Below are 25,909 nucleotides of genomic sequence, written 5' to 3'. Positions count from 1 at the left end.
ATAGGGGTCAATTTTCCCCATGGGTCAATTTTGGATCAAATTTTAAAATATTTTTAATAAAGTGACCCAATTTAACTGTTTTTAATACGTTGACGATTATTTTTAAAATAAAAACAATTCATAAATCATTTGCAATGAGCATTTAATGAATTTCACCTTCTAGAAGCAAATCGATTTTTCTCAAGCAAATATAACTATCAAAGTTTTATCCCCCATTGCTTGAGTGGTGAAAACTCAAGGCAAAGGCTAGTTTAAAAGGAAGAGGCTGGCATTATAAACTTATTATATATTGCCAAGTGTGTCGCTGATTTGAGCGATTTTTCTCTAACTAGCGAATTTGGTGAAGTATCAAGTTGACGCATTTGAGGCCGAAGATTGTTTTCATTGCTTGTTTTCTTCATTTCCAGCCTTGGGCGATTTGTTTGGCTGCCATTGGAGGAAGTTAATTGCAGATTTTTCAAACTTGTGTGATTTTTGGCAGGTGGCGTCATAGTTGGAAGGGGGTGATTTTATTTTGGAATTTATTTGACACCATTTTTGGTGTATCTCCTTCGTCATTGGTGGCTGCCATTGTCATTCCTTGCAATGATAACTTTCAGATCTGAGTTTGACGCCATTATTGCAGCTTGAGTGACCCCCATTGTTGGCTGGTGATTAATTTTCAGACATAACTTTTCATTGCCTAGCCAATCCCAACCTAGCGATTTTGTTTGGAGGTATTTTTTGAGGACTTTTAGAGCATTTTCAGACCTTCTTAATGCTGTTGCAGGTCTGAGACTCTATTGTCAAGGGGTTGTCTTCAAAAAAATCCATTTCCAGCCACTTACCCATTTGGGTGATTTCACGTGGAGTGCATTTTGGCATCATTTCTTGGCAATTTTCTGAGTTTACTATCATTCCTAGAAGTGCTGGTTCATTTTCAGACTTGTCTTCAAACTAAAAATTCACTTCCAGCCCTACATACGTGCTCAGAATTATTCATTTTTGCCTTGGGAAACTTATTTTCATCATAAATTTTGCATAACACGTGATTGCAACATGATTTTAATGAGTGATTTATAGAGTTGCAAGGTGTCTTCAGACTTGCTGGCAGCCATTGTTGACTTGGGAAGGTGTCTTCAGACAACGTTTGTGTGAAAACACTACTTTTCACACCTTTCCTAGTTCAATTCCCGATCTGGTGCAATGTCAAAGTCGGGAATTAGCATCCGAAAGGAACAACAAAGGATTGTTGAGATAGGATTCTATCCAAATGGAAGGAGATTACACACACGAACATGCATTTCCTGAACATGGACCAGATGCGTTAGCAGATGTTCGGAATGGGAAGCCAGATTCCTTCCCTAGCTTATGTAAACATTATGAACAGTGGTATTTATCAAGCCGTTGGATTCTCACAATCCATACAGTACAGCGAGTTAATCCTGGAGTGTGCGCGATGGTATGATCCTTGCTCCCAATTGATCAAGACTCCTAAGGGTGCCATCATTGCCTACCTTGTTGAGGATGCGATTGCTGAGGTGTTTGGAATCCCACGTGGAGTAGACATAAAAGATAGAACCAAATGTGAATATGAAGCAAGATATAAGAAGAAGATGGATGTGTGCGAGACCGTAGTGAACAAGGAGTGGATGATCGACCCTAGGTCTCATCATTCCAAGGCTCCCAAGACACTCATGTGCACAGATTTCAAAGACGAATATAGCGACTTGGTATTTCTGCTTAACCGACTGATGGGGATGCCACAAGGTGCAATATATGATAGATGGATGTTCTATTTCATCCAGGATTGTCTGAAAGGAACGTTGATCAATTGGCCGAAAATCACAAGTGACAATTTGGATTTTCAGCTGAGGAATATGGAGAGATCTAGGTTATTCGCCATGACTTCCTACCTAGTGCATCTACATGCACAATTTGTTACCTATAAAGGACTGATATGCAGAGGTGAAGTCGGGAATGGACAAGGGCAATTCAGAAGTTATGAGTGCTATCCACAGCTGAACATGTATAAAATTGAAGATTATAAGAGAGTGAACGATGCATTCACTATGTACATAACAAGAATGTTGCAAGGCGGAATCCACAGGAGGTTGTCCAAGGAGGCAACAGAGTTGATAGAGAAATATGGATCATGGTACATACAGTTTCCCACTTTCACATACCTAAGCATTCATGGATTTCAATCCAAACCTTACAAGCTTCCTAGGTATCCTACAGACTGAATGATATTACTTCAGGTGGTGAGACAACTTTTGTAGTTTGATTCTATCCAAAAGGACAAACATAGAACGGGGATGACATTTCCTATTTCAGTAGGGAAAACATTGGAGGTTTGCCAATCCGACGCAACAGCTAGCACAGCAATTGAAGAGTTTGCATTCTATCGATTTGCATCATACAAGAGAAGAGAAAAATTTGATCCAAATAAGAAAGTTGGAAGGATCATGGGAGATAGGTTAATCCACAAGGTAGACATAGAAGATTGTTGGGCCAACCTGATGGATGAGCAAGCAGTGAAAAGAAGAATGTGGTCTAGAATGTCTGTAGATTTAATGAGGAAGTTTGGACTTTTCCTCATCCCTGATCAGATATTAGATGACAAGGATCATATGCATCCACAATATGAGAATGAAATGAAGAAGGCTATTTTATTGCCTAATTGGTCAGAACAAGAAGTGACAGATTTGAATGTATTCATGAGAGAGGTCTTGAGTTTCTCCTGAGGATGGGTAGACAATCAAATGAACAAGTTAGTTGACATGGGTGTTATATTCACTTATGAAAAGATGAAACAGGAAGAATCCGCTTCCGAAGATGATCAAAGAACTATCAGCGACATAAGGATTCGTGCGAATGAGTAGAGTCAAGATCCGAAACGAACAAAGAACACACCGCGAGAATTCAAGACTAGAGGGAAGAAGATTGAGGAGGTTAAGAAGAAGAAACAAAAGACATGCCTTCACCTCCCCTCAGTGTCTCATTAATCAAGGAAGTTGAAGTCCCAGAACAGAATAAGGAGGTTGAACAATGTTCCAACACAGCGATATTAGTAGAGAATATTCAGGATTTACATGCCACAACTAAAACTGCTCCACCTAATGAAGATGATGTTCAACCGGGATCTCCTACTGTACTCTTGGACGTTAGTTTGGGGAAGAATCTATATGATTTGACAAAGGAAAATGTTGATGTTGATGATGATGTTATCTCGGCATTGAGAGAGCTTGACCAAGAGATGTGTCTCGATGATGGTATGGAGATGGCCGCTATTCCTAATTGGTTGATGAAGAGTATGGAGAAAAGTAAGAAGATGGTAGAGGCACAGACTATTGATGACATTGATCACTACTTAGCTAGGAGCAACAAGGAGAAAGAACCAAAGAAAGATGAGATTTTGTCACATATAGCTAGAGATGAGACAGGAATGCGGATTGCACAGGTGATTGTTCCTATTGGAGATTTGACGATGGACATTGCTAGTCCCATGGATTTTAAGATTACTTCAATTGCCCTTAGCCGTACTACAAAAGAGCAAGAATTTCAGGAGGTTGGTGATACTCTCAAGGCAAACAGTGCAAGATTGGATAGTGAAACAGAGAAGAGAGAGAAGTATGAAGAAGAGAATATCAAACTTAGAGAGTATATTGCAGGGATAAGGCGTGAGAATCCCACCCTTATTTCCCCTATTGCAATTGTTCGTGGACTACATACAAATTATGAGACAGCGAGAAATACACTCTCGGAAGTGGAGAAATGGATTGAGGATACAAAGAGACAGGCGGATAATTTCCTTACTTTGTCCAGGCTTTTGACAAGACAACAGGGCTCATATTCAGGATACAGTATTTGGAGGGAGTTTGGGAGGAATTCTGACCTATTCATGAGAAGACTATTCCACGCCTCAGAGCTTTTAAGAGGATTCCTATGTCCACATTGATCAAAGAGAATATTGAGCAGAATGGAGATAGATAAGATTTCTATGGCTGGTATTGTCCATTAACCATGAAGAAATCCACTTATGAGAGCGCACAAAAGAGTTGTGCAAAGATGGAAAGATCAATTCATGATATTCAGTCGAAGATCCTAGCCTCAATTGAGGAATTATTGGGAGTTGATGTAAGTGAAGCCAGTGGGTTACACTTAGCAAAATTAAGAGACAAGATGAAGTTTATCTACTTCAATCAGTTGGACTCTTTGAAGAAGAGTCAGATGGATGATTTAGTGTCTTTGTTGATTCATGTTCATAATTCGTAGAAGCTCGTGCCAGATTGGGAGAACACTTTGGATGCTTGCTCTGATGCATTGGACATGATTGATTTACAACAGGATAACTCGCCCAGCATTTCCATGGAGTTAGATTCTGTATTGGCTAGATTTTTGGATTATGCTGTGAGAGAAAGAGATGCAGGATAGAATCTTTTATAAGATTCCCTATTTGATGACTAGGTATCTTTTTATTGGGCCATATGTTGATGGCTCCATTTTTTATGTAAACCTTAATTAGGGCAACTCTAGGGCTTTGTTGGCATGATCTTGGCCCTTGATTTTGGTTTATTCTTGGCCATCCATTTTGTATGAGACTCTATATATACCTCATTGCCTCTCATTTGTAAGAGAGATTTTTGAGAATTGTTGGTAGATGTTGCAGATTGAATATAAATCATTGTTCGATTGTTCGACTTGATGGTGATTTTGTTTAAGTGTTGTTTTGCATTCAAGGTTCTCAATTCCTCCAAGTTAGATTAGAATTTTAGATTAGAATTTGATTTCAATGTTTGTTAGATTGAATGAAAGAATTGTGGAATCCATTTATCCATATCACTAGCCTCTTGCTGATTGTAAGTGCGCCTTGTGTGGTCAACTCTTAATTTATGCAAGCTTAACTTCGATTATTATACGTCCATTGTTATGCATCAACTTGGATGGTATCAATGTCTAATGGTAGTAATTTGAAAATCTATGAAATACACCTTAGATGATTGCACTAAGCTTGTGTCAAAATCTATTCGACTTGATGGTGAGACCCTGCCTAGTTTGATTCCATTGAATTTGTTCATCACTTCTTGCATTTTAGGCTTTAGAATAGAATTCCTAATCCCTATACCCTTTTCCATTTTTTTTAGAAAGTCTTGTTAGAATTAAGTCGAGTACTTCATTGCCAAATCCTAAGTTATCAACACACCCATTCCACATTCATGATAAGTGAAGTTGATACGAACAATTGTGTAAGTCCCTAAGTGAAAATAGAAATTCACATCAACCATTGAGCTACCCACTCGTCAAGACCCGACTGTAGAAACCTTGGAATCATTTTAGTTGATCTTATCCTTAACATCTGAGGTGATTTTGTTCAAGAGAGGGTAAAGTACTTTGGTATTTTATTTTGATGCTTGCATGTGCATAAAACACACATCAACAGGGCGCTGAGAAATCAAACCACGAACAGGCTCCCTCAAGGTTTTCGGATGACCTTACCCCATCTTGGGACTACTCCCTCAAGCTTTTTGGATCACTAATCCTTACCCCATCTTGGGACCACCTGATTGGTGTGGAATTAGACCGCCTTTCCCTTTCCACAAAACATTCCCATCCTCCATAGGCATTAGCAAAAGACTAAGGACTAGACTATGAATTTACTAACTTCTCATGTATTATGAATATATATGAAATTAAGTATGACTGTCATACATATTGCAGTCTATATTAATATTACTATTAAATTCTGCACAAGAACATTATCAAGCTTCATATATTAGGCATGCACATTAAGCACATCCCCATGCATACCACCAAGAACAAGGATGTTACTGCCTGTAACTTAATAACAGTTCTGATCTGATCTGATCGATGGTGATGTCATTGGATGCTTTTGATTCCTTTCCTTTATATTCCTCCATGTGAGGGAGAGGTCACACCTCTTCATCATCTATGCCCTTTGGCAAGAGACACACCCTTTCACCATTAGTACCCCTTTGAAAGAGTGTAACTGTTCATTATTTCTGCCCTTTGAAACGGACACAATCTTTCACAATCAAATCAGCACTTCTTATTTAAATCAGACCTGCACTTCTGATTCCCAAATTATCCCCCCTTCAAATGAGTTCTCATCTCCCTTTTATACCTCATATTTGGGGGAGTCACAACTTAACATTTCACGCCTATTAAATAATATTTCAAATTGGGGACATTACAAGGATCATCGAGCCAGCCACATGGTTCTACTTCTACTTTGCAAAGTAAAGTTGCACATATGCCAGTTTCTTCTACTTTAAAATCCCATGCAGCAGAGGCTAGGGGGAGATGCAAGTTGACAAGTGATGCTCCTAACCCACTAGCTGAATTATTCAATGTGCAGATGAAGGATGAGGCAGAAAATGGCATTGACAAATTCTTCTTTTCCAATGGCATTCCTTCCATGTGTCTCAATCTCCTTATTAGGATGTAATGTCCCTGTTTGGGTTTTACCTCAATTTTAGTCCTTCACAATCAATGCTATCAATTTTCCTCTTCAAGTTGCTCCTTATTATATGTCTTCATATATTAACCAATGTCAAGCGCTCCCTTAAGCATGATCTCGTCCTCTTAAAATCGCTGCTCTATACTTTGTTTCTCATAATACATAACTGGAATACATATTCCTGCCTCAATGACAAACTTCTTAATGGCAATCACTATGCCTCTGTTTGACTGCTATGTCTGATTTGTCCTTCTATTCCTGCTGTCTCACTTCATGATATCTCTGCTTGATTTCTCTTTGTTCATGTGTCTCAGCCTTGTAGATGGGTGGATCAATAGCACCTTCCTTCAGCTTGCTTTTGACTCACTTGAGCGTCTTTCAGTCTGAAAACAAATATCCAAGACAATCCCCCTTGGTGAATTATTAGGAATGCCTTATCATACCCTTGCATTTGAAAAGATAAGTCACAATGTAGGGGCACGACTCAAGTCTCTTCATAATTACTTTCTAATCGCACCATTCCTTGATAATTAATCTCTAACTTGTAATCGATGTTAATGTAATCGATGTTAACACTATTTAGTTTTGCGTTAGTTTTAGATATCTATCCAATCCCCACCAATATGATTGAATATGATATTAGTCAATGACTTCTATTGCTATCTGTTCTTAGCCGATCTCACAATCCTTATCTTGGTGTGATGGCTATCATTTAGATCGATGTAGCTTCTCTTAAATTTAGTCGACATTGCTCTAGTTCTTCACCGCTCTCTTAAATTAATTCTCATGATCATATCCAATACCTTGATATAAGATGATATCTCTTTCTTTCCATATTAGATCACCAACTAATCATTATTCCCACTGTGTAAACCGTATCCGTCATTCATTGCCTTAATAGATAGGGCTTATGTCTTAAATAAACTAATCAATGTTTACCATAAGTCCCTTGGCCATTGATGCTTGCTTCCATTTATTAAATTATTTGTTATTTCTCAACTTGATCTGCTGCCTACGATTATCAAGAAATTGATATATAATTTCCTTGCTTAACAAAGTCACCATCAAGGAGTTGTTCATAATATAACATCGCTTCTGTATACTGTCATTTCTTAATGGATCACCATTAATCAAGTGATTTAAAACTTATTCTTTACAACCTTTGATATGGTCAACAAGGGTATATAATACCCTTAAGTGCATCAACATAGCTTTTTGATCTTTCTTCTTTGTTGGAACCCTTGAGTGCATCAACATAGCTTTTTGATCTTTCTTCAAATCCTAGCCCTCTTTTGATAGATGTCGATATTTGACTGTTAATAATACCATATCCAAAAATTCTGAACTTTTCTCATACTTGAGATTAGTTTTCAATTTGAGGGATGTTCTTTCCAATTCATCTTTTAAAGAAGTTACTTAAGACTCAAGTTTACTGCAAGATTCTTCCTTTGCCCTTAATTGAGACCTTATCTCTTCTTCCACTTCTTTGCCTCATAAATCTGAATTTTCAAGTTGCTGATATATTTTTATGTTTCTTCAAATGTTTTAGTTTTTGTGCATTCTTCTTGGAATAGATGTGTTGGGTGAAAATTTTGTAAACTGGTGAAGGCTTACAAAATGTGAGCTTCACGACAGTACACGAGATAATACCTCTTAGAAGGCAAGGTATAATCTCTCATAATTATAAGGGAAGGCTCCCCCTTTCTACTGCAATTTCTATTTTTCCTATTCTACCTGCTAACTTTACACTAATCTAGGATGTCACAGCAACTTCGTTCTCTTTTTTCAGAACAAGTCCTATCTAATTCTCTATTTAGAACAGATTTATTCTTTTCTTAATTAAAACAACTCAAACTTGCAGTAATACTAAATACTACGTTCATTAGGAATTAAAGTGTCTGTGAAAGAACAAAGTCTTCGGTTACTTCCTTTTTCTGAAAATGATTTAGGGACGGGCCTTGTGTATACAAAGAACTCAAAGTCGTTTTCAAATACCTAAGTCCTATCAACCACTATAACCCAAATATCGATATATTGCTAGCTCAAAGACTTTTAGATATATCGTAGGACTTTCTACTCTAACAAGATAACTCAGTATAACACAGAGACTTTACCTTCTTATCCACTTAATGTAAACTTTATAGATAATTAACAAAAGCTCAAACACTTTAAACAATTATCCCCGCCAATTTCCTACTCTTGAATTCTCAAAGTAACACAAAGTCTACTTGTATAAACTCAAATTACTCTTCAATATTTTGCATCAACAACAACGCTCAACTTAGATCTTTTTAGGAAAAATATAACATAAATGACATAAGAACATCTATATCATACACAAGATCGATTCCAACACAAACCCTGAAAGCCAAACTTGTCTTCTCTTTGATTAAGTTTGCAAATTCACAATATGAACACAAAGTCTCACTTTGCTTTACACTTTGGCAAAGTTTTGTTGCATAAAATAATGATGGAAAAAGATCCTTATTACAATAAAAACCCTCATATATATAGAAGAGGGGTGATGCATAAAACTAGGAAATGCTACAACTAATTGTGACTAAGTCAATAGTAGAGACCTATTTGACTTGGGGCACGTGCAGTCCTACATGCATACTAGAGCATATACAAAATGACACTTAAGGTGTCGATTGATATTATAAAAAGCCACTGGAAAATCACAAAAATGACTAAGTATCATTTTCTTCATGTTGACTCTCGTTTTTGGAATTCTTCAAATTTTTGCAAGCCATTCTTCATTTGAGCTTCATCGAGTCCCTGGGTATGACTAGTGATAATCTTGACCAATGTGATAGAATCTTCTAAATCAACACAGCACTTCTAGTGTTTCTTCAGAAGCGAATCCAGAAAGTCCATGATAAATTGTAGATCAACCAATTTATCAATAGAGGACAAAGAGAAGTCCTATCTGTCAATTTCAATTGTTACCAACAAGATGAACTCCTTAATGACCCCATCCACATCAAGAACTTTTTTATTTTCTTCTAGGAGAGTACATCCACATCAAGAAGTTTTTTTATTTTCATCAAGAACTTTTGAGCTTTCCTCATGTCCTTGATAAGGCGCTCTAGAATATTCATTCGATGTTCTAGTGCCTCTCTTTGTTCAACATACATATTGTGAGAAGGTATAACACCATTCTACACAAGATCATCTGAATCAAAGTCTTCAAGCTTCAACCATGCCTCAAAATCCTTCTCCTGCGCTTCCAATTCTTGAGAGAAGATTTCTATAGTGTTGTCCACTTCTGTCCTTACGGCATTAAGATTGTTGACTATAGTGAAAGCTTAGCTCAAGAGTCGTGTACTTTGACTAAGCATCCTATCCATCCATTCTCCCACAGCTCTACTTCCTGATGCTGCTTGTTCGGCCTTTTTTCATAATTTGTTTGTGTAGTGAGGAAGTCATTGGTTCAATGGCTTCCGAAGACTCGGTCACCTTGATTAGCATAGTGGTAAGCTTCTCAACCTGCGCCTTGAGCTTATCCTTTTTGACCTTGTCTTCATCATACCTAGCAACAAGAGCATCCAAAGTCAATTGAACATCCCTTGAAGCAAAATCATAAGTCTGTTTACCCAATTCAATCTTGTTAATGATGTAATCTGTTTCTTGAATCTGATCAATATCTTTATCGGGAGGAGGAGGAACGACAATCTTTGCATACTTATTTCTAGCTTTATCTACCTTAACCCTTGACAAAGTTTTGGCTTTCTTGGTGATCTTGGGCTTGGTAGGAACGAGTTGACTGAAATCAAAATCATCAGGCGAACCAGCTTGTTTCTTCCTCTTGGGAGCATTAGAGAATAACCATGGCGGCAAGGAGGAATCATCATCATCACCTGTGGCTAAATCTTGAGAGGGATTCATCGACTCTTGAGGAGTAGCAGTCACTATAGGTGATGTTGTGGTAATTACTGTGGGAGGATTTTCAAGGGATGACTCGTTGGGTCTAGGACCCATCTCTGTCATGAACTTGTCAAAATCATCTAATATATTGGCAAAAACTTCAGCCAAATTTGGAAGTGGGGAAAACATTTTCAATATTCTCGTATGGTGTATCCAAAGCAGACTCACTAGCACTAGTGGAAGAAATGTGAACAATTGTGCTAGGAGAGACAAATGTGACAACAGAAGGTTCTGAATCAAGGTGGAAACTGGAGCTTGGGTCATAATAGAAGAAAGAGATACTTGAGGTAAGGATCCTTGGGACTTATCTACTTGTGGTAATCCTTCTTCATCGTATTCATCATGCTCTTCATTGGCTTCCTAATCCCTTTCAAGCTGATCAACATCAATAGGCTCTAAATCAGGATGCTCATCATCCAAATGTTCATCTTGTATCTCAGACTCTATTGTCTCATGAACATTTGAGGTAGATGGCTCTCCTTGAGCCTTTCCTTTACGAGCCCCAACTGTGAACTTCAACTTTGGAGCCTTAGAGGGAGTGGAAGGATCCTGTTTATTCTTTGTTTTGGTCTCTGATCTCCTCCCAACAGGTCTAGCTATATCATCATCGGAGCCAAAGGAGAAGGGCTTCAACTGAATTCTCTTACTTTAAAGCCACACATTAATATTCGCAAGAATGCTTTGAAATCTATCTCTGATGGAAGTTGACTCCTTCTGTGACCATTGAATGAGGGACAAAGGAGTAGATGAAACTTTCTTATCAACATAGGTAAGGTCTAGGACATTACCATCTTCTTCTAGGTCATTTGGGATATCAGCAAGATCAAACTCCTGAATTTGATCAACCGTGAACCGACAGTAATCAAGTTTTCTGATATCATGTTCAATCCTACAATCAACCAAAACATCTATACGATGAACGTGAGCATAGGCCTTTTTCAACTTGTTCCTCATTCCCCTATAGTCGAAGTCTCTTCGTGCCTTGAAGAACCTCATGGTTACTCTTCTCATCTCTTCTTCCATTGCCCTAGCTTTGAAGATTGAAGTGATGGAATACCTACCAATGGTCAATGTGAATTTCAAACCCATCTTGTGGGAACCTAATTGTGCCTCATGTACCGCTACCATGTGACAAGCTAATTCCATCAAAACTATTGCTTGATGGGTATCTTGCGAGCATGAAGGGTTCACCATTGAAACACCCTACTCTGAGATATGTGAAAGTGGGAAACTGCAAGAACATGCATCCGTACTCATTTACAACCTCCTAAGCATGATCCGATATTCTTCTTTTCTACAAAGCCTTGTTCATCATGCACATGTGGTATCCAAAGAATGCATCATTTACTCTCCAAAAATGATTGAAATTGTTCTTCAACACCAATTGAGACTAGTACTCATATACAACAACCTGTCTCCTATCTCATGATGTAGATAGTCCTGGGAAATGCCTGATTGAAGCTATTGCATATACTAAGTAGGAAGTCATGTAGAAATTAAGAGAAGTGAGCACTTCTGTAAGCTATTCACATATTGCATCACTGATTTGCTTACCCCAAAAGATCTTCTCTTTATTCTGTCTGATGACATGAATGTACTAATACATCCATTCATAATAGGCGTTAGAGGTAGGAAGCCCTTTTACCCTACTCAAGAGAGTTACCAAATCATTGACCTCTTCAATGAGATCACTTCTAGGAAATGTCTTCAGCCATTTGGCAGTTGTTGACCTTGGGGTTTTCAACTAGTTATCATTCATCTTCCTCCTACATTTGTCAAAATTCTTGTCACAGTAGGCTTGAGTTGATTGCATAGTTACATCTGAGTATTTTTCAATGCTAGGACATTTGAAGATAGTATCAAAGAAATCTTCATCCAGTCTGATCAACTTCTTACCAGTAGTGTCCTTTACACTACTAATAGGATCAAAATGACTTGTAGCTACCATGACGAATTCAGGGTCTTGAGCAGACATGGGAAAAGCCGCAACTAAGTGGATATCACTGTTGATGATGGACTCTATTTTGTAGTATGAAGGAGGCCTTTCAACTCTCTTGAGAAACTCAGCTAAGTCAACATGACCTATTCAATGTCTCTTATCTAGTCTATTTTTTATGAAACTGAAGAAGGCAGGAAGATCGAATGTGGGTCTTGCTTCTTGAACTTTATGGCCTTCTTGCTTGGAGATGCCTTTTCCATTTGTACAGTAGCAACACTGTAACATGTGAAAACCATCAGTATTGGAGAAGTAAAAAACATCAACCATTTTGTTTGTTCTGAACTGAACAAGCTCATGAGTGAGATGCATTTGACGCCACTAGGGTTTCAAAAACCCTCATTGTATCATGAAATTCAAAAGTAAATCAGGTCTATGAACCCTATTTACGTGTGTGCAATAAGCGCAATTTAGGTTCATAGGCCCAAATTACGTTTTTCTTTTGGCGAAGTGTAGTTCATAGGTGTAGTTCGGGTTAAGCCCCGAAATGCACATTATTAAAAACAAAGAATAGGTGTAGGTCCAAACTACACTAATTGAGTGCATATCAAAACCAAGTGTAAGTCGGATCAATGTTTTGATATCCTCTCCTAGACCTCGTATTGTATTGACTATTTTGTCAACTCCAAGAAAGAACACTGCAATGTTCTCCTCGTCCACCATTTTGAGGCTTTCAAATTCTCTTCTATGGCTTTGAAGTTTTGCCTTTTACACCTTAATGTTTCACTCATATATGTTTTTCAATTTCTCCCAAACTTCTTTTGCTGATTGAGCATGCATCACTTCTACATGTTCTGGTTCACTTAATCCACACAAAATTGCATTTTTTTCTTTTGCAATGTTCTCATATGCTTTCTTCTCTGTTGCATCTTATGGGGGATTTGGAGCTTTATATCCATTCACCACTACTTGCCAGACATCATACCACAAAGAGATTATAAAGGTTTCCACTCTCAAACTCCAAAATGCATAGTTAGTTCCATCAAACAATGGAGCTTTGCTTGAAGTCCATCAGATTTAGCTATAATCTTCCTTTTAGTTGGTTAGACTAGTTTGAAAGGCCAGCTCTAATACCAGTATAACTCTTACTTCTTTAAACTTAAACTTTATTAATTAAATAATACAACTACTTAAATGCAAAGAACACAAGTACACAACATATACATGGGAACCCTGAATAGGAAGAAAGCCACGACAATAAAATTGCTTTATATGAACAATAGTCTTTACAACTTGTAGAGGCACCAACCCCTCATTCAACATAGAGGCACCAACTCCTCATTCAACATAGAGGCACAAACCCCTCATTCAAAATTATTTTTTACAAAAAAATGTCTTCCATACAAACCTTATATGCTGATCACTTGATTCTGAGAAAATCTGACTATAAATGCTTACTATGTCTTTCAAAATCTGTCATAAAAAACTCACACAATTTCTCTTTTACCATCTGCACCAAACATTCTACAGTTTTGTTGTGAACATAAGTTTTCCATAGGATTTTCTGTCTCTAAACTGATGTAACTCAGACCAAAGATCTGTTCATGTTATTATCTCACAATTCTTTCACCTTTCACCAAACTCACCAAACTTATTTCAACCTATATATATATGTCATTGAAGTGACATATCTATTACTTATTGAAAAGACACCTCTTCTTATAAACCCGTAGTTATTCTAAGAGTATTAGCAACCATAAGTATAACTAATGTTATAAACCTCTTCATTAGAAACCAACAATATATGTTTTTCATGCATCGTGGTTTTTTGACCCAGCCACATCTCTTCATAACAAAATATTTCTTTTTGATTTAGCTTTGATATCACACCTTTTCCTTTTGATTGTTTTAAAAGTCTCTTAGTTGACCATCGTTTTAGAAGATAGAATAAATCACTGTTTCTTTAATAGTGATCATTATAATTTTTCAATATCGGGCTTGCTCTATAATCAGCCATTTATGAGAATACTGCTCATTATGAATATTATTAAATACTGCTTTATACTTTACTGTATATATTCACTTGTAAGCATGAGCCAAATCATGGTCTTCATATTTAATTTCTGTGATTAGATTGCTGTCCATGAATGCTGTTTGTCATCAGATCGCTAACCATGAATGACATCAATGATAATTTCTGTGATTAGATTGCTGTCCATGAATGTTGTTTGTCATCAGATCACTGTCCATGAATGACATCAATGAAAACATTTCAACAATCTCCTTAATCACACTCGTTATCTTTGATATTGTAAAGGGATCAAAATCAATGGTTCGATGTGATCAGATCCTCCTTGTCTGATAGCTAGGAAAGATACATGCTTTAATCCGCATCATGTTCTAATCTCATTTCATCAGATTCCTTGATCATACAGTTGGAATGTCTTCAGTCTGATTTGTAATAAATAATTCACCGCTTCTTGTATGTATGGTCATTGACTTCATCAGGTATAGTTGGAACTTGATGGATTGGGTGGCCATATGCTTGTCATTATGATGATGTGCTTCCTCCATGGATGATGTGCTCACGACCCTATCATCTTATGCATTGTTCTTTCTGAATTTATGTATGGAATGGTATGATTGTGAGCAGGTGTGCAGATGATTGTGGTCATCATGCTTGGCAACTATAGAGAATGTGTATTTCCTCTTTTTCATGAAAGATCAATTGCTTATATTAAGGATGCCTGCAAGTCTTTATTGTTTATGATACAATGCTAACTAATTTATTGCAGGTATACAGTGAACCATCAGTGAAGATTTTATTTTTGGAGGTAATCAATGCTAACATTCTTCTTGCCTCTTTATTTTGTTCCAATGGATAAGAAGGTTAATGATAAGGAAACTGTCTTATTTATAAGACTTCACAGTTTCTAATCTTGATTTCTAAAGAAATACTTCTTAGAGATTCAGGACTCGCACCCCTGAACATATACTTATTAATGTTAGCTTAGGAATAAGATGGGGATATCACAATGCTTTTCTTAGATTTTGGGTGCGATTTCGGGTGAAGATACAGTTAGACTGGTGGGATCCCAAAGTACACTGTATTTCACTTGATTTGGGTGATATACATTTTCCATTTGAGAGAATTTGCAGCACTTATTTGAATACCTTGTTAAATCTTGACTCTAGCACCAATGTTTTAGCCATCAATCTAAAGTAGGCAGTTAATTAAACTGTAAAAACGTAACATGTTTAGCTGCAGCTTAGTTTAGGTATTTTATTAGAATGCAGCAATTTTAGGAAAATTGCATTTGATAAATGCACAGGAGAGCCTCATTGGAAAACATTATTAGAATTGAACCTTGTATTATCCAACCCTTTATTTTTTGAATTGGGGATCCTGGGACTGTGCGTTCAATGAGTTAGCATGGAAGGTAATTAGTGGCAACTGACAAATTATAGGGTTACCCTTGGCAAAGGGTGTAGCTAAGCTTTGTGACCCTGTTCCTTTCCATTTATCTTTAATTGTCCTGAAGGATGTCTAGGGAAGTCCCCCTTGGCTTTGCATAGCCAAAAGCATGGAGATTTACCCAGTCTCGTCATGTGGCCCAAGCAAACTTGTAGCATGATCATGGCTTTTGTCTAATGAAACAATTTGACATTCCCCAGAGTCAATCACAAATGATTTTCTAGATTAGCAAGAGCACTTTGGAGCACCAATATAATGCTTCACTGACATTTCAAAAAAAATCATCATCTCTGATAAGATGTGTTTGGACAACTTTAAACCCTTCTTGGATGACTGATCAATCTACTATGACCAAGATTTTCACTTACAGAACTTGTCAGAGTGTTGCAACATTACAAAAGTTGGTAGAATGTTGCAGCATCGTAGGGTAATACAATTAGCACTGAAAAAGGATCAATCTACAATGACAAGGAATTTCACTTACAAAACTTGGCGGAGTGTTGCAGCATTGTAGGGTAAGAAAGTTAGCACTGAAAAATGATCAACCTACAATGACCAAAAAATCCACATACTGACCTTGATGGCGTGCATGTGGCATTGTAAGGTAGTACAACCAGCACTGAACACAAAGAAATGCAACTTCAAGGTACCACAATGTAAACTTTTTGCCCATATTGTTTACAAAGCTAGATTAAAGATTGATCCTAATAAAATATAGGTGGTTGTTGAGTTCGAAGCACCTAGAGACATCACTAGAATAAGATCATTCTTGAGCCATGTTGAGCATTATAGACACAAAAAATTACCCAAGCTACAGTAATGTCATTTTCAATTATTTTTAAACCCTGCAACTCTTTGAATTCCTATCTATGCAATTCTGGGATATATATTGAATACTGAACAGAAGTAATTAAATGTCAATAGTTATCATTAAAAATCTTGCATAACATATTTATTATTTCAGTAGGTTGTAATAAACAGCAATGCACAGAAGAAATCTTTGTTCATTTATTGTTCAAAAAATCATAATAAACAACAATGTACAGCACAAATCTTTTATTCATTTATTATTCGAACTATAAAAATACATAGCAAACCTAACTCACAAAATATGTATGCAACAGGGACTGCTTCAGAAGTTATGGCACGTCAAGTACAGCCTATACCACAGACAATATAACTGAATGGTGCAGGAGGAACAACAGTTGTATGATCACGTCCAACTGTAGGGTACCAAATGGTACAACAGCCTCCTCAAAAAGGTATGGTGATCTATAGAAAGGTACAGCAGAAAAGACAAGTCACAACCATAATACTAAGTTCTCCACAGCAACAAAAGAATCATTGCATCAACCATAATACTAAGTTTTAGTTGTTTTGAGTCTTATTTCCGCCCCCCTTAGTTCATTTTCGGGCTTGAGGGCTTGAAGTGCAAATAGGGGGTTTATCTTCAGAGACAACAAGTCATAGAACCACTTGTAGTCGGATCATTAAGACCTATGCTTTTATTTTATAATGTAAAGTTACTTGTAATCGGGTCCTAAGGACCCGATTACAAGTAGTTCCTTATTTTTCTTTTTTTTACAAGTTTGAAATCCACTTGTAGTCAGGTTTCTGAAACCCGAATCCAAGTGGTCATATCATAAGCAAAGAAAGGAACATTTGTAGTTGTATCGGGCTTAGTGAAACCCGATTCCTTCCTCTACATGTGTCTTCAATTCTTAGCGCTTTTGTAGGAGATCGTTCAAGGCGTCTTAGTAATGGACTAGGATTTCTCCTCCTAGTGCCCTATTTAAGTTCTTTGGGATTTCAGTTTCATTTCAAAGTAGCAGCATTCATGTGTTCTCTTTTTCGGTTTCTTGAAGGGCTTTGTCTTAAGGTAAGTTCGATGTCTTATGCATTTCTTGTTATTTATCAAACATGTATGCTCTTCTTCCTTAGCAAAGTTTGTTTGTGTTTTGTGATTTCACTTGCAAGTCTTCCCAGTGGTCTTCTGTTTTCAGTTCTAGCTTGTATCTTTTCATTTGTCATGCTTGCAAGGCAGCACTTCTTTTTTATGGCGATTTTGGATACCTGCAATCAGGTTTTTGAGACCGATTGCATATACTCATTTTCACGTCTCCCTATCTTTTCATCTTTGCGTTGCTTTGTGTTATTGAATGCAAGGTGTTTTCAAATCGAATCAAGTTATCTTACTTGTAATCGGACCTTAATGACCCGATTACAAGCTTATTTACCCCAAGTGAATAAAGATGTTTCATTCTTTATGTCATGTATGCAAGTTTACTCTTCTTGACTAGTTGCAGTCGGGTTAGGAGAACCCGATTACAAGTCAAGGTGTCTTTCCCAAAGTTCACTTGAAGATGGGTTTCCCCAATCTAGCTGCAAGTGATGTGTTGTCTTTCCTTGCCAAGTCAAAAGTGAAGTGTTTAAGCCATAAGTAAATGAACCCTTACTTGTAATCGGGTCATTAAGATCCGATTGCAAGTGTTGCCATTATCGTTTCTTCAAAAGCCTATCTCACTTGATACGTTCTAGCTGCAAGTGATGTGTTGTCCTTCCTTGCCAAGTCAAAAGCGAAGTGTTTAAGCCATAAGCAAATGAACCCTTACTTGCAATCGGGTCATTAAGATCCGATTGCAAGTGTTGCCATTATCGTTTCTTCAAAAGCCTATCTCACTTGATATTGTGACTGTAATACTGCCTCCTTGATACGTTCTCTATTTTCTGTGACAGCATTGTTGCCCCTTTTTCACATCTTCATTAAAAAGTGATTGCATGGTATTGACAAACAATATTGCTGCTCTTTCCCTCATTGCTTTTGTGGGACTGTCCTTCCCTGGTTTATAGGACAGATATGCTTCCTTTCACTGTGAAAACAACCATCGAAACCCCTTGCAATCGGGTCTTAGAAACCCGATTGCAAGTCATGAAAGGGTGTCTTCTTGTAGTCGGGTCTTGAAGACCGATTACAAGTATTGATATTGCAAAGGGAAAAAGTGGAAACGAGAATTTCGGATCTTGAGGACTACATTACATGTGAGGAAAAACAAGAGCATTTGTCTGGTAATTGTGGAGAACGAACATGCAACTTTATATGTGTAATGAGAAAATACAAGTTTACAATTGTAATTGGATCCTAGAGACTCATTTTCAAGTGTTTTTTAGTGCATTTTGGACCAATTTTGGGTTTTGGAGGACTGATTACATGCGATAACAACATGTATTTGGAAGGCAACTTGAAAAAATGTCATGATATGATGTAACTAGGTTTACATAACCCGATTTTAAGCCATTTTAAGTCAATTTCGGGTTTTTGGGACATCATAACATAAATCAGGTTTCCAAGACAAGATTACAAGTAACATAAAGTCATTTTTAAAAACAAAGAATCCACTTGCAATCACAACAAAAAGACCCCCACTTGCAATAAGACAGTAAAAATCCAACTTTGCAAGTAAAGATAACTTGTAATGTGAACAAAAAGTTCCTACTTGCAATGATGTCTAAAAGTTCCTACTTGCACTGACTGATCTGAAACCCGAAATTGCACAGAAAATGGCCAAAATGAAGACCAAAATTAACCAATATTTTCACGGAGATGGAAGATAAGCTCGTGATTGATTTATCATCAAGAAAAATAGACTTTCCACCTTGAAAAGCGTGTGGAGCCTTAAAATCTTGTAATTTTTGTATTAAAATCTCCTACTTGCAGCGACTGCTCTGAAACCCGAAATTGAAGAAAAACCCAACTTTAAGACAATGAAAATTGACAAAAACAGAGGTGAAGGACTTGGATTCATCAGTGGATTCCTAGGTGATGGAAAAATGCCTTGGAAAACGTGTCTAGAGCCTTAAAATCTCAAATTTCAAGCAAAAATCTTTGGGGTCGTCCCAATTTGTGCAAGTTCAAAAATTAGGACAACAATTAGGTTAAATTAGTTTTAGTAAAGTGTTAGAAAAGGGGGAGCCTTCCCTAAATTAGGAGAGTTTATACTTACGTGTTGTGGCTGAAACCACAATTTTGCACATCCTCCCGGGTGTACAAAATTTTCAACCAACACCACCTTCACCTAACAATCCTCCTAAATGCTCAACTAAAATAACAGACCACATTTGAACATACCAAATTGAAACTGGAAACACATTGTAGTTGCGGCACTATAGAAGTGACACTATTAGCAAACTGAAACTATAAATAAACTGTGAACTTTCAATACAATTATGATTCTTGAAGAAAACCGCCTCAAAAGGAAAAATGGTTTTCATCCTCAAATCTAGACGGAAAACCAAGAGGTTTTTTGTCCTCTAAATTATCATGATCTGAGGGTTTTCGTCCTTGGATAAATAGATAAACACAAGTTCACAACCTCTAAAAAACAGTTTAATTTCAACATACAATGGATCCTTTTCTTTGAGCAATTATCTTACTTTTATAACCTTGACTTCAGCAACATTTAATTTTAATTCTCTTTTTCCCTCCAAAGATGCTCACTTAAAACAGTTTGATAAAACATACATAGAGCCTTACCATGTTCCATTTAGACAGCCCACTTTATTATAATATTATCTAAGTTGTCCTTTTACAATGTCTTCAACATAGTTATGTCGAATAACTTAAAATATTATTAAACTAAGTTGCCGGTCCTAGTTCGGAATTGGATTCAGGTTCAAGATTCGGGTTCACAAATTCGTTCATGTTTTTTTGGGGGGTGGGTTCGGGTTCGCTTTGGGTTCGTCTATACAAAAACATATAAAAATAACAAAAATAAAAATATATACATATATGCAGCAGCAAATATATACAAATGGGATTTGACATCTAAATCTAGATCAAGTTTTGAATATAAATCTATGCAAGCATTGAAATCATTTTCTATTGGATTCAACTCTTCATCTTCTTGTGTCAGCTCAACTCTAGGAACGAATATAGGCTATGTAGGTCCACAATTTTATTTGAGCTACTACCTTCTACTCCATTATTTTGTGTAGATTTGGAGGAATCGTTATAATTGTTCATGTTTTACAATATTTGAAGAAGTATTCGTGTTGTTTGCTCTTGTTGTTTTGTCATTTGTTCCTCTAGCTATGTGCTATTTGTTGTATTTATATGAAGGCTCTCCAATCCTCATCCCAATCCAACATCTTCTTACCCCTACCTTCAATTCCAGACTCTAACTATCGTGACTCATCTACTAGCTTCTTTCCAAGGCCCATGCTTAGCTGCATACACAACACACACTCAAAAGGCTGGCAGGTTTGTTGTCTCTAATAGCAATGTAATAACCCTAGGCTTTCTTTTAATTGCCCTAACCCATTAGAGCTTACATAGCCACACACCCAGTTTGAAGAGAAAATGGCATGACAGCGAATAGTTGTTTGTAATGAATTAAACACACATGAAACACAACTATAATAGATTTAAATTATAAACAGTTCAAAATCTGAATCAAATTTGTTATCCATGCACCTAGTATAGGGTGAGTGATATCACTATTCTTTTCCTTTGAAAAATACAATCTTTTGAATTTGCAAGACAGAAGAATCAAAAAGAAAAGAAAAAAATTAAAAAATGGGTCAAATCGCCCAAATTCTCCTCGGGTTCTGCTGCTGGGGTCAAAATTCTCTGGAAAAGCGTCAAAATTCTCCCTGGGTCCTGCTGATCGAACCCAGAGGGCAAAATACAAACCCTGGGCAAATTTTGGGCGAATTTCCAATGAACCAGAATTTTGAGCGAACTGAACCAGGACCCAGCAGTTGCACAAAAGAATCTGGCAACTTAGTTATTAAATTATTTCCCTAACTTTATCCCTTAGCCTAAGGAAAATAAAGAAATAGGCTACAGGTCTTGGAATTATTTTAATTCTAGAGGGTGTACATGTTAGCTACCCGCCCTCTAAGTTTGTTAATGAAGGAGTTCCGTTTGTATGGAATAACAAACAGGAGCATGCATTCAAAGAACTTATGGTGTGCCTCATAAATTGACCCATCCTTGCATAATCTATATTTACATGCTTCCAACTTTGCAATCAGCACTACCTTGCCACAATAGGAACTCATCTAGTATGTGTAGCTAAGAATTAGTGCCTGCTATATTTCCATGAAGAGAGGTTCTTGGTATGGTTTATGTAGTACAAAAGTTCTGGAACTACATGCTGGCTACATTGTTCACATTTTGTTGGATCATCAAGCACAATTGTACCTCATTAATAAGCACATGACCCAAGGTTGGGTGGGTAGATCGCTAATGCTGCTACAAGAATTCACATTTTAAATTTAATGTCAAATTGGAGAAGAATCGGTTATAACTGCTCAACTCTCGAAGATTAAGTCTAGTAAACCAATAGATGTCAAATGAATACTTTCAAGAAACACACTTGATTCAAATTTCCATAATACCTACGTGGTAAAATAACATAGGAGAATACTTAGCCACCTCCTTTTTTCCAAGGGACATGCAACCAGTGGAACAAAGAAGGCTAGCATTGAAAGCCATAACATTTCAGATAAATTTAATGGAATGTTGTACAAGATCGGACCTAACCAAGTATTAAGGTGTCTGATGCATGAGGAGATACTCATAACACAACCACCATGCATGTTTTGGGAGTAAACCCACTTCTGCACAGTTAGTCAGCTACAGTTCATTAAAGTAACACAGATGTAGTTTGATCTGTCTTTACTAGTTAGCTATCATAATAAATGATTATTCATCAAAGGAAGTTATTACACTAACAAGCATATCCTTGAATCTAAATTGGTTGCTGTGTGTAGGAATTCCAAAAGGAGACAGATAAACTGTTACCTTGCCAATTTTCTTCTCAATTGTTGAATTGTTGATTCCAAATGACAATGAAACTGAAGGAGGCTATATAGTACATACAATTGGACACTTATATGCTTCCCATTGCTTCATAAATATTATTTTTCTAGATCTTTTGTTATGAAATGTCTTGCAATGCGAGTCATTCAAATATGTTTAAATGAAAACATTTTGCTGTCTTTTGAAAAGAAAAGCAGGTGAACAGCACAATTATTAAATTTACAATTTAGTATACCAGGAAGGTGAAGGGTCCTGTTGCAGCAAGGACGGATACCCTCCTGCAAAACACCTGATTTCCCATATAATAAGAACTTAGGACTTTAGATCAAATGAAATTCTAATACAGCAAAACTGAGAAATCAAATACTGTTTGTTAAAAACAGAATCAAGAAAGACAGGGAAAATCCAACCGTCTCTGCCTCCAATGGCCTGCCAAAATGTGGAACTAAAGCTTCAACAAATGCTCTTCGTAAATTGACTGATGTTATTGCTTCCGACAACTGTTCAATAACATTTCAGAATCAATATAGTCCAAAAAAATATAGTTTGAAATAGAAAGGTCTACAGGAGATGTGAGGGGAAACTAGTAAACTTAAAAAAGCAAATGGAATACATGTATATAAAGTCAGGATTTCCGATTAATTGGGAACTAAAAAATTCAAGGATAAAGAGCAGAAAAAATAAATAAACTGAAATATAACATTTAATGTTTTTATGACTACATAATAAAAATGCCTTCATTTAAAATATTATATTAAATTTTCCAAGCAGTTTTCTTGTTCTAACAGTATACTAAACAGTTACAAGCATTAACTTGCCTAAGACTATTTGGAATATAGCCTCAATTTATTCTATCTATATCTGCGTCTAATACAGAAGAAATGTTAGAATTGAAACAATTTAGAGTATTTTCAAATGAGCAAATATCCTATATAATGAAATAAAGATAACATAAGATAGCAGTACAAAGCGTAGAAGTAGATTCTCATTGGCAAGCATGATATAGATTCCAGTTCCACCACTGTTGGACCTCGAATTACTAATATTGACTAAAGAATGCTGAAGGACACACCTCATTCCATGGAATAAAGTGGTAAGAAAGGGTTATATCATGTTGTCAGCATTTTATTTTTCTCTTTGGAGACAAAGCAAAACAGAATATTGTGAAAGATAAAACCTTATTTCATATTATAAGGAGAAGTTTTCAGTACTCTAATCCATAGTCGGCTCTCATTCTAACATTTAAACCATTGGGGTCATGTCCTAAGTATGCAGCTCTGTTGCAAGGCCAGAACAAGTGGTCAAATGGAATCAAGGCTGAATAGTTTTGCATATTCAGGTTCCTCCCAAATTTCTATCTAATTTCAAAACCAATGGCATCATATTTTGAGTTTATATGAGTTACGGTTCCAACAATGTTGTCACCAAAGTCACATAGCTTTCAACTGATGTGTTTTTGGCAAGTTTTAACCAATTCAAATAATTCCTGGGTCGGGTTTCTAATCATCCTATGTGGCAAAAAAACATCTTACAAGCATCCAATTCTTAACAGAAATATCATAAGTGATTTCAAAGTGCCATGTTTAATTCAAAACGCCTAAAAGAGTGACTATTGGCACTCCAGTGAAATCATGTTGTCAGCATTTTATTTTTCTCTTTGGAGACAAAACAAAAGAGAACAGTGAGAAAGATAAAACCTTGCTTCATATGTAATGTCCTATTCCCAAATTGTAATATTTTTACCTAGAAAGAAACATAAATTCATACATAAAGTTAGTGTAATGTCCCCTCTTAGGTTCCTTATTATTTGGCTATTGGATATATACTGATTATCCTTAGGATTCTTTACAATTTATTGTATTAGAGATGCAGATTGTCTTTTACTGACTAATTCAATGGATTGCAATTACAATGTTCTTTGTTATGATATTGTAGATATGCCAATAATTAATAATTTTGTCCTTATGACAGTCCTTAGTTCTTTGAACCCAATTGTGTGTGAATTATTGAATTACACGCTCCTTAAAGAATAGAATCTTTAATTACTAATGTCAATATAATTATTAATCTTCAATAGCTATTCTTCTCTATGAGAATTGATACTAGAATTCCTTCTTAATTCTGTGTGCTACTTACTGCCAATGCTGCACTGCAAAGGACCCCTGGTTGATCTTCATGTTATTTATGAGACTTATAAATTTCAGTCTCGGCTTCCCACATCCTTAACTCTGCTTGGAAACTTCTGACTGTGTGCTCTCAGTCTGAAATGGTATCTTAGTGCCTCCTCTGAGTTACGGTGAGCCTCGATCTGTCCTCGGTCTGATCACGTTTATGTACTATATCTTTGTTCTGGGAATCAATCCTCCAATCTGAAGTATATTTTCCTCCTCTTCTCCTTTTCTCCTCTTCCTCACACTGAAACGTTTGTCTATATATATGGACATAGTCCATCCAATGTGTCCCTTCACGTAGAGGCAAGTTTAATCACATCCTTATGGATCAGATGTGTCTATTCACGTGAAGTTGTGTTTTATTATAATCAGCTCTTTGTTAACTAATTACTTAGTTACCCTTAAACGCAACTAATTATGAGATTCGAAGATCATGATAGTATTATGATAGCCTAAACTTATCGGCCTCCTCTCAAGTATGTAAACTGTGTGTTCTGATTGTCTGATCGGTCCTCTTCAACCCGAACCAAGCTGATGCACTCTATCACAGTGATACGCTGCACTCCAAAGTTCTCGTTTGGTTGCGGACATCACAATCTCCCCCTCTTGAATTTTCTTGGCCTCAAGCAATTTAGGAATCCCTCCACCTTGTCTCTTGTTCTTGGATGATCCTGCACATAGGTTAGAAATTTATATATAAGATATACAATTGTATATATCAAAGAAATGATGGATTTAGAAATACCACTACTTAATTGCTATTGCATATATTGCAACTTGGAAGAATTGGGCTTCCTTGAGCCATTTCTACACCAAGTTTAAGAGGAATTGTTCTCTACAATTCTCTTACACTACTTGGCAGCTCAAGTTGGCCTTCATACTAGTCTTTTGATCATACTAGGAAGGAATGGGGACTTCCCTTGACCCATTCCTACACCAACCCTAAGAGACTTTCTTGCTCTGCTTGGCGGCTCATGTTTGTTGTCCACATTCTCACTTCCCTACCTACTCTTTGGGAAGAAATGGGGCCTTTATTGAGCCATTCCTACACCAAGCATCTACTTGGAAGCCTTTGCTAGCTTGACCACCATTCTCACCTCCCTCTTTCTTGGATGTT

The 25,909-nt window shown here is 36.7% G+C and overlaps 1 protein-coding gene across 3 annotated transcripts in view; it reads right to left on the bottom strand.

Moving 5' to 3' along the window:
* The window catches only part of LOC131044746 (uncharacterized), a 228,526-nt gene that overhangs the window by 94,194 nt on the left and 108,423 nt on the right, over positions 1–25,909 (bottom strand). For 2 of the 3 annotated variants that reach the window (XM_057978163.2, XM_057978172.2), the window contains 2 exons: positions 23,032–23,121; positions 22,857–22,910 (listed from right to left, as the gene is read on the bottom strand). In XM_057978163.2, the coding sequence (XP_057834146.1) occupies positions 22,857–22,910; positions 23,032–23,121 (144 nt within the window). The remainder of the gene's footprint in view (positions 1–22,856; positions 22,911–23,031; positions 23,122–25,909) is intronic. The other variant, XM_059218421.1, reaches the window with a different exon arrangement.

Source organism: Cryptomeria japonica, chromosome 3, assembly GCF_030272615.1.
Source record: "Cryptomeria japonica chromosome 3, Sugi_1.0, whole genome shotgun sequence".
Lineage (NCBI taxonomy): Eukaryota > Viridiplantae > Streptophyta > Pinopsida > Cupressales > Cupressaceae > Cryptomeria > Cryptomeria japonica.
Note: the sequence above shows the minus strand (reverse complement) of the source record. Positions and strands in the feature narration are given on the sequence as shown.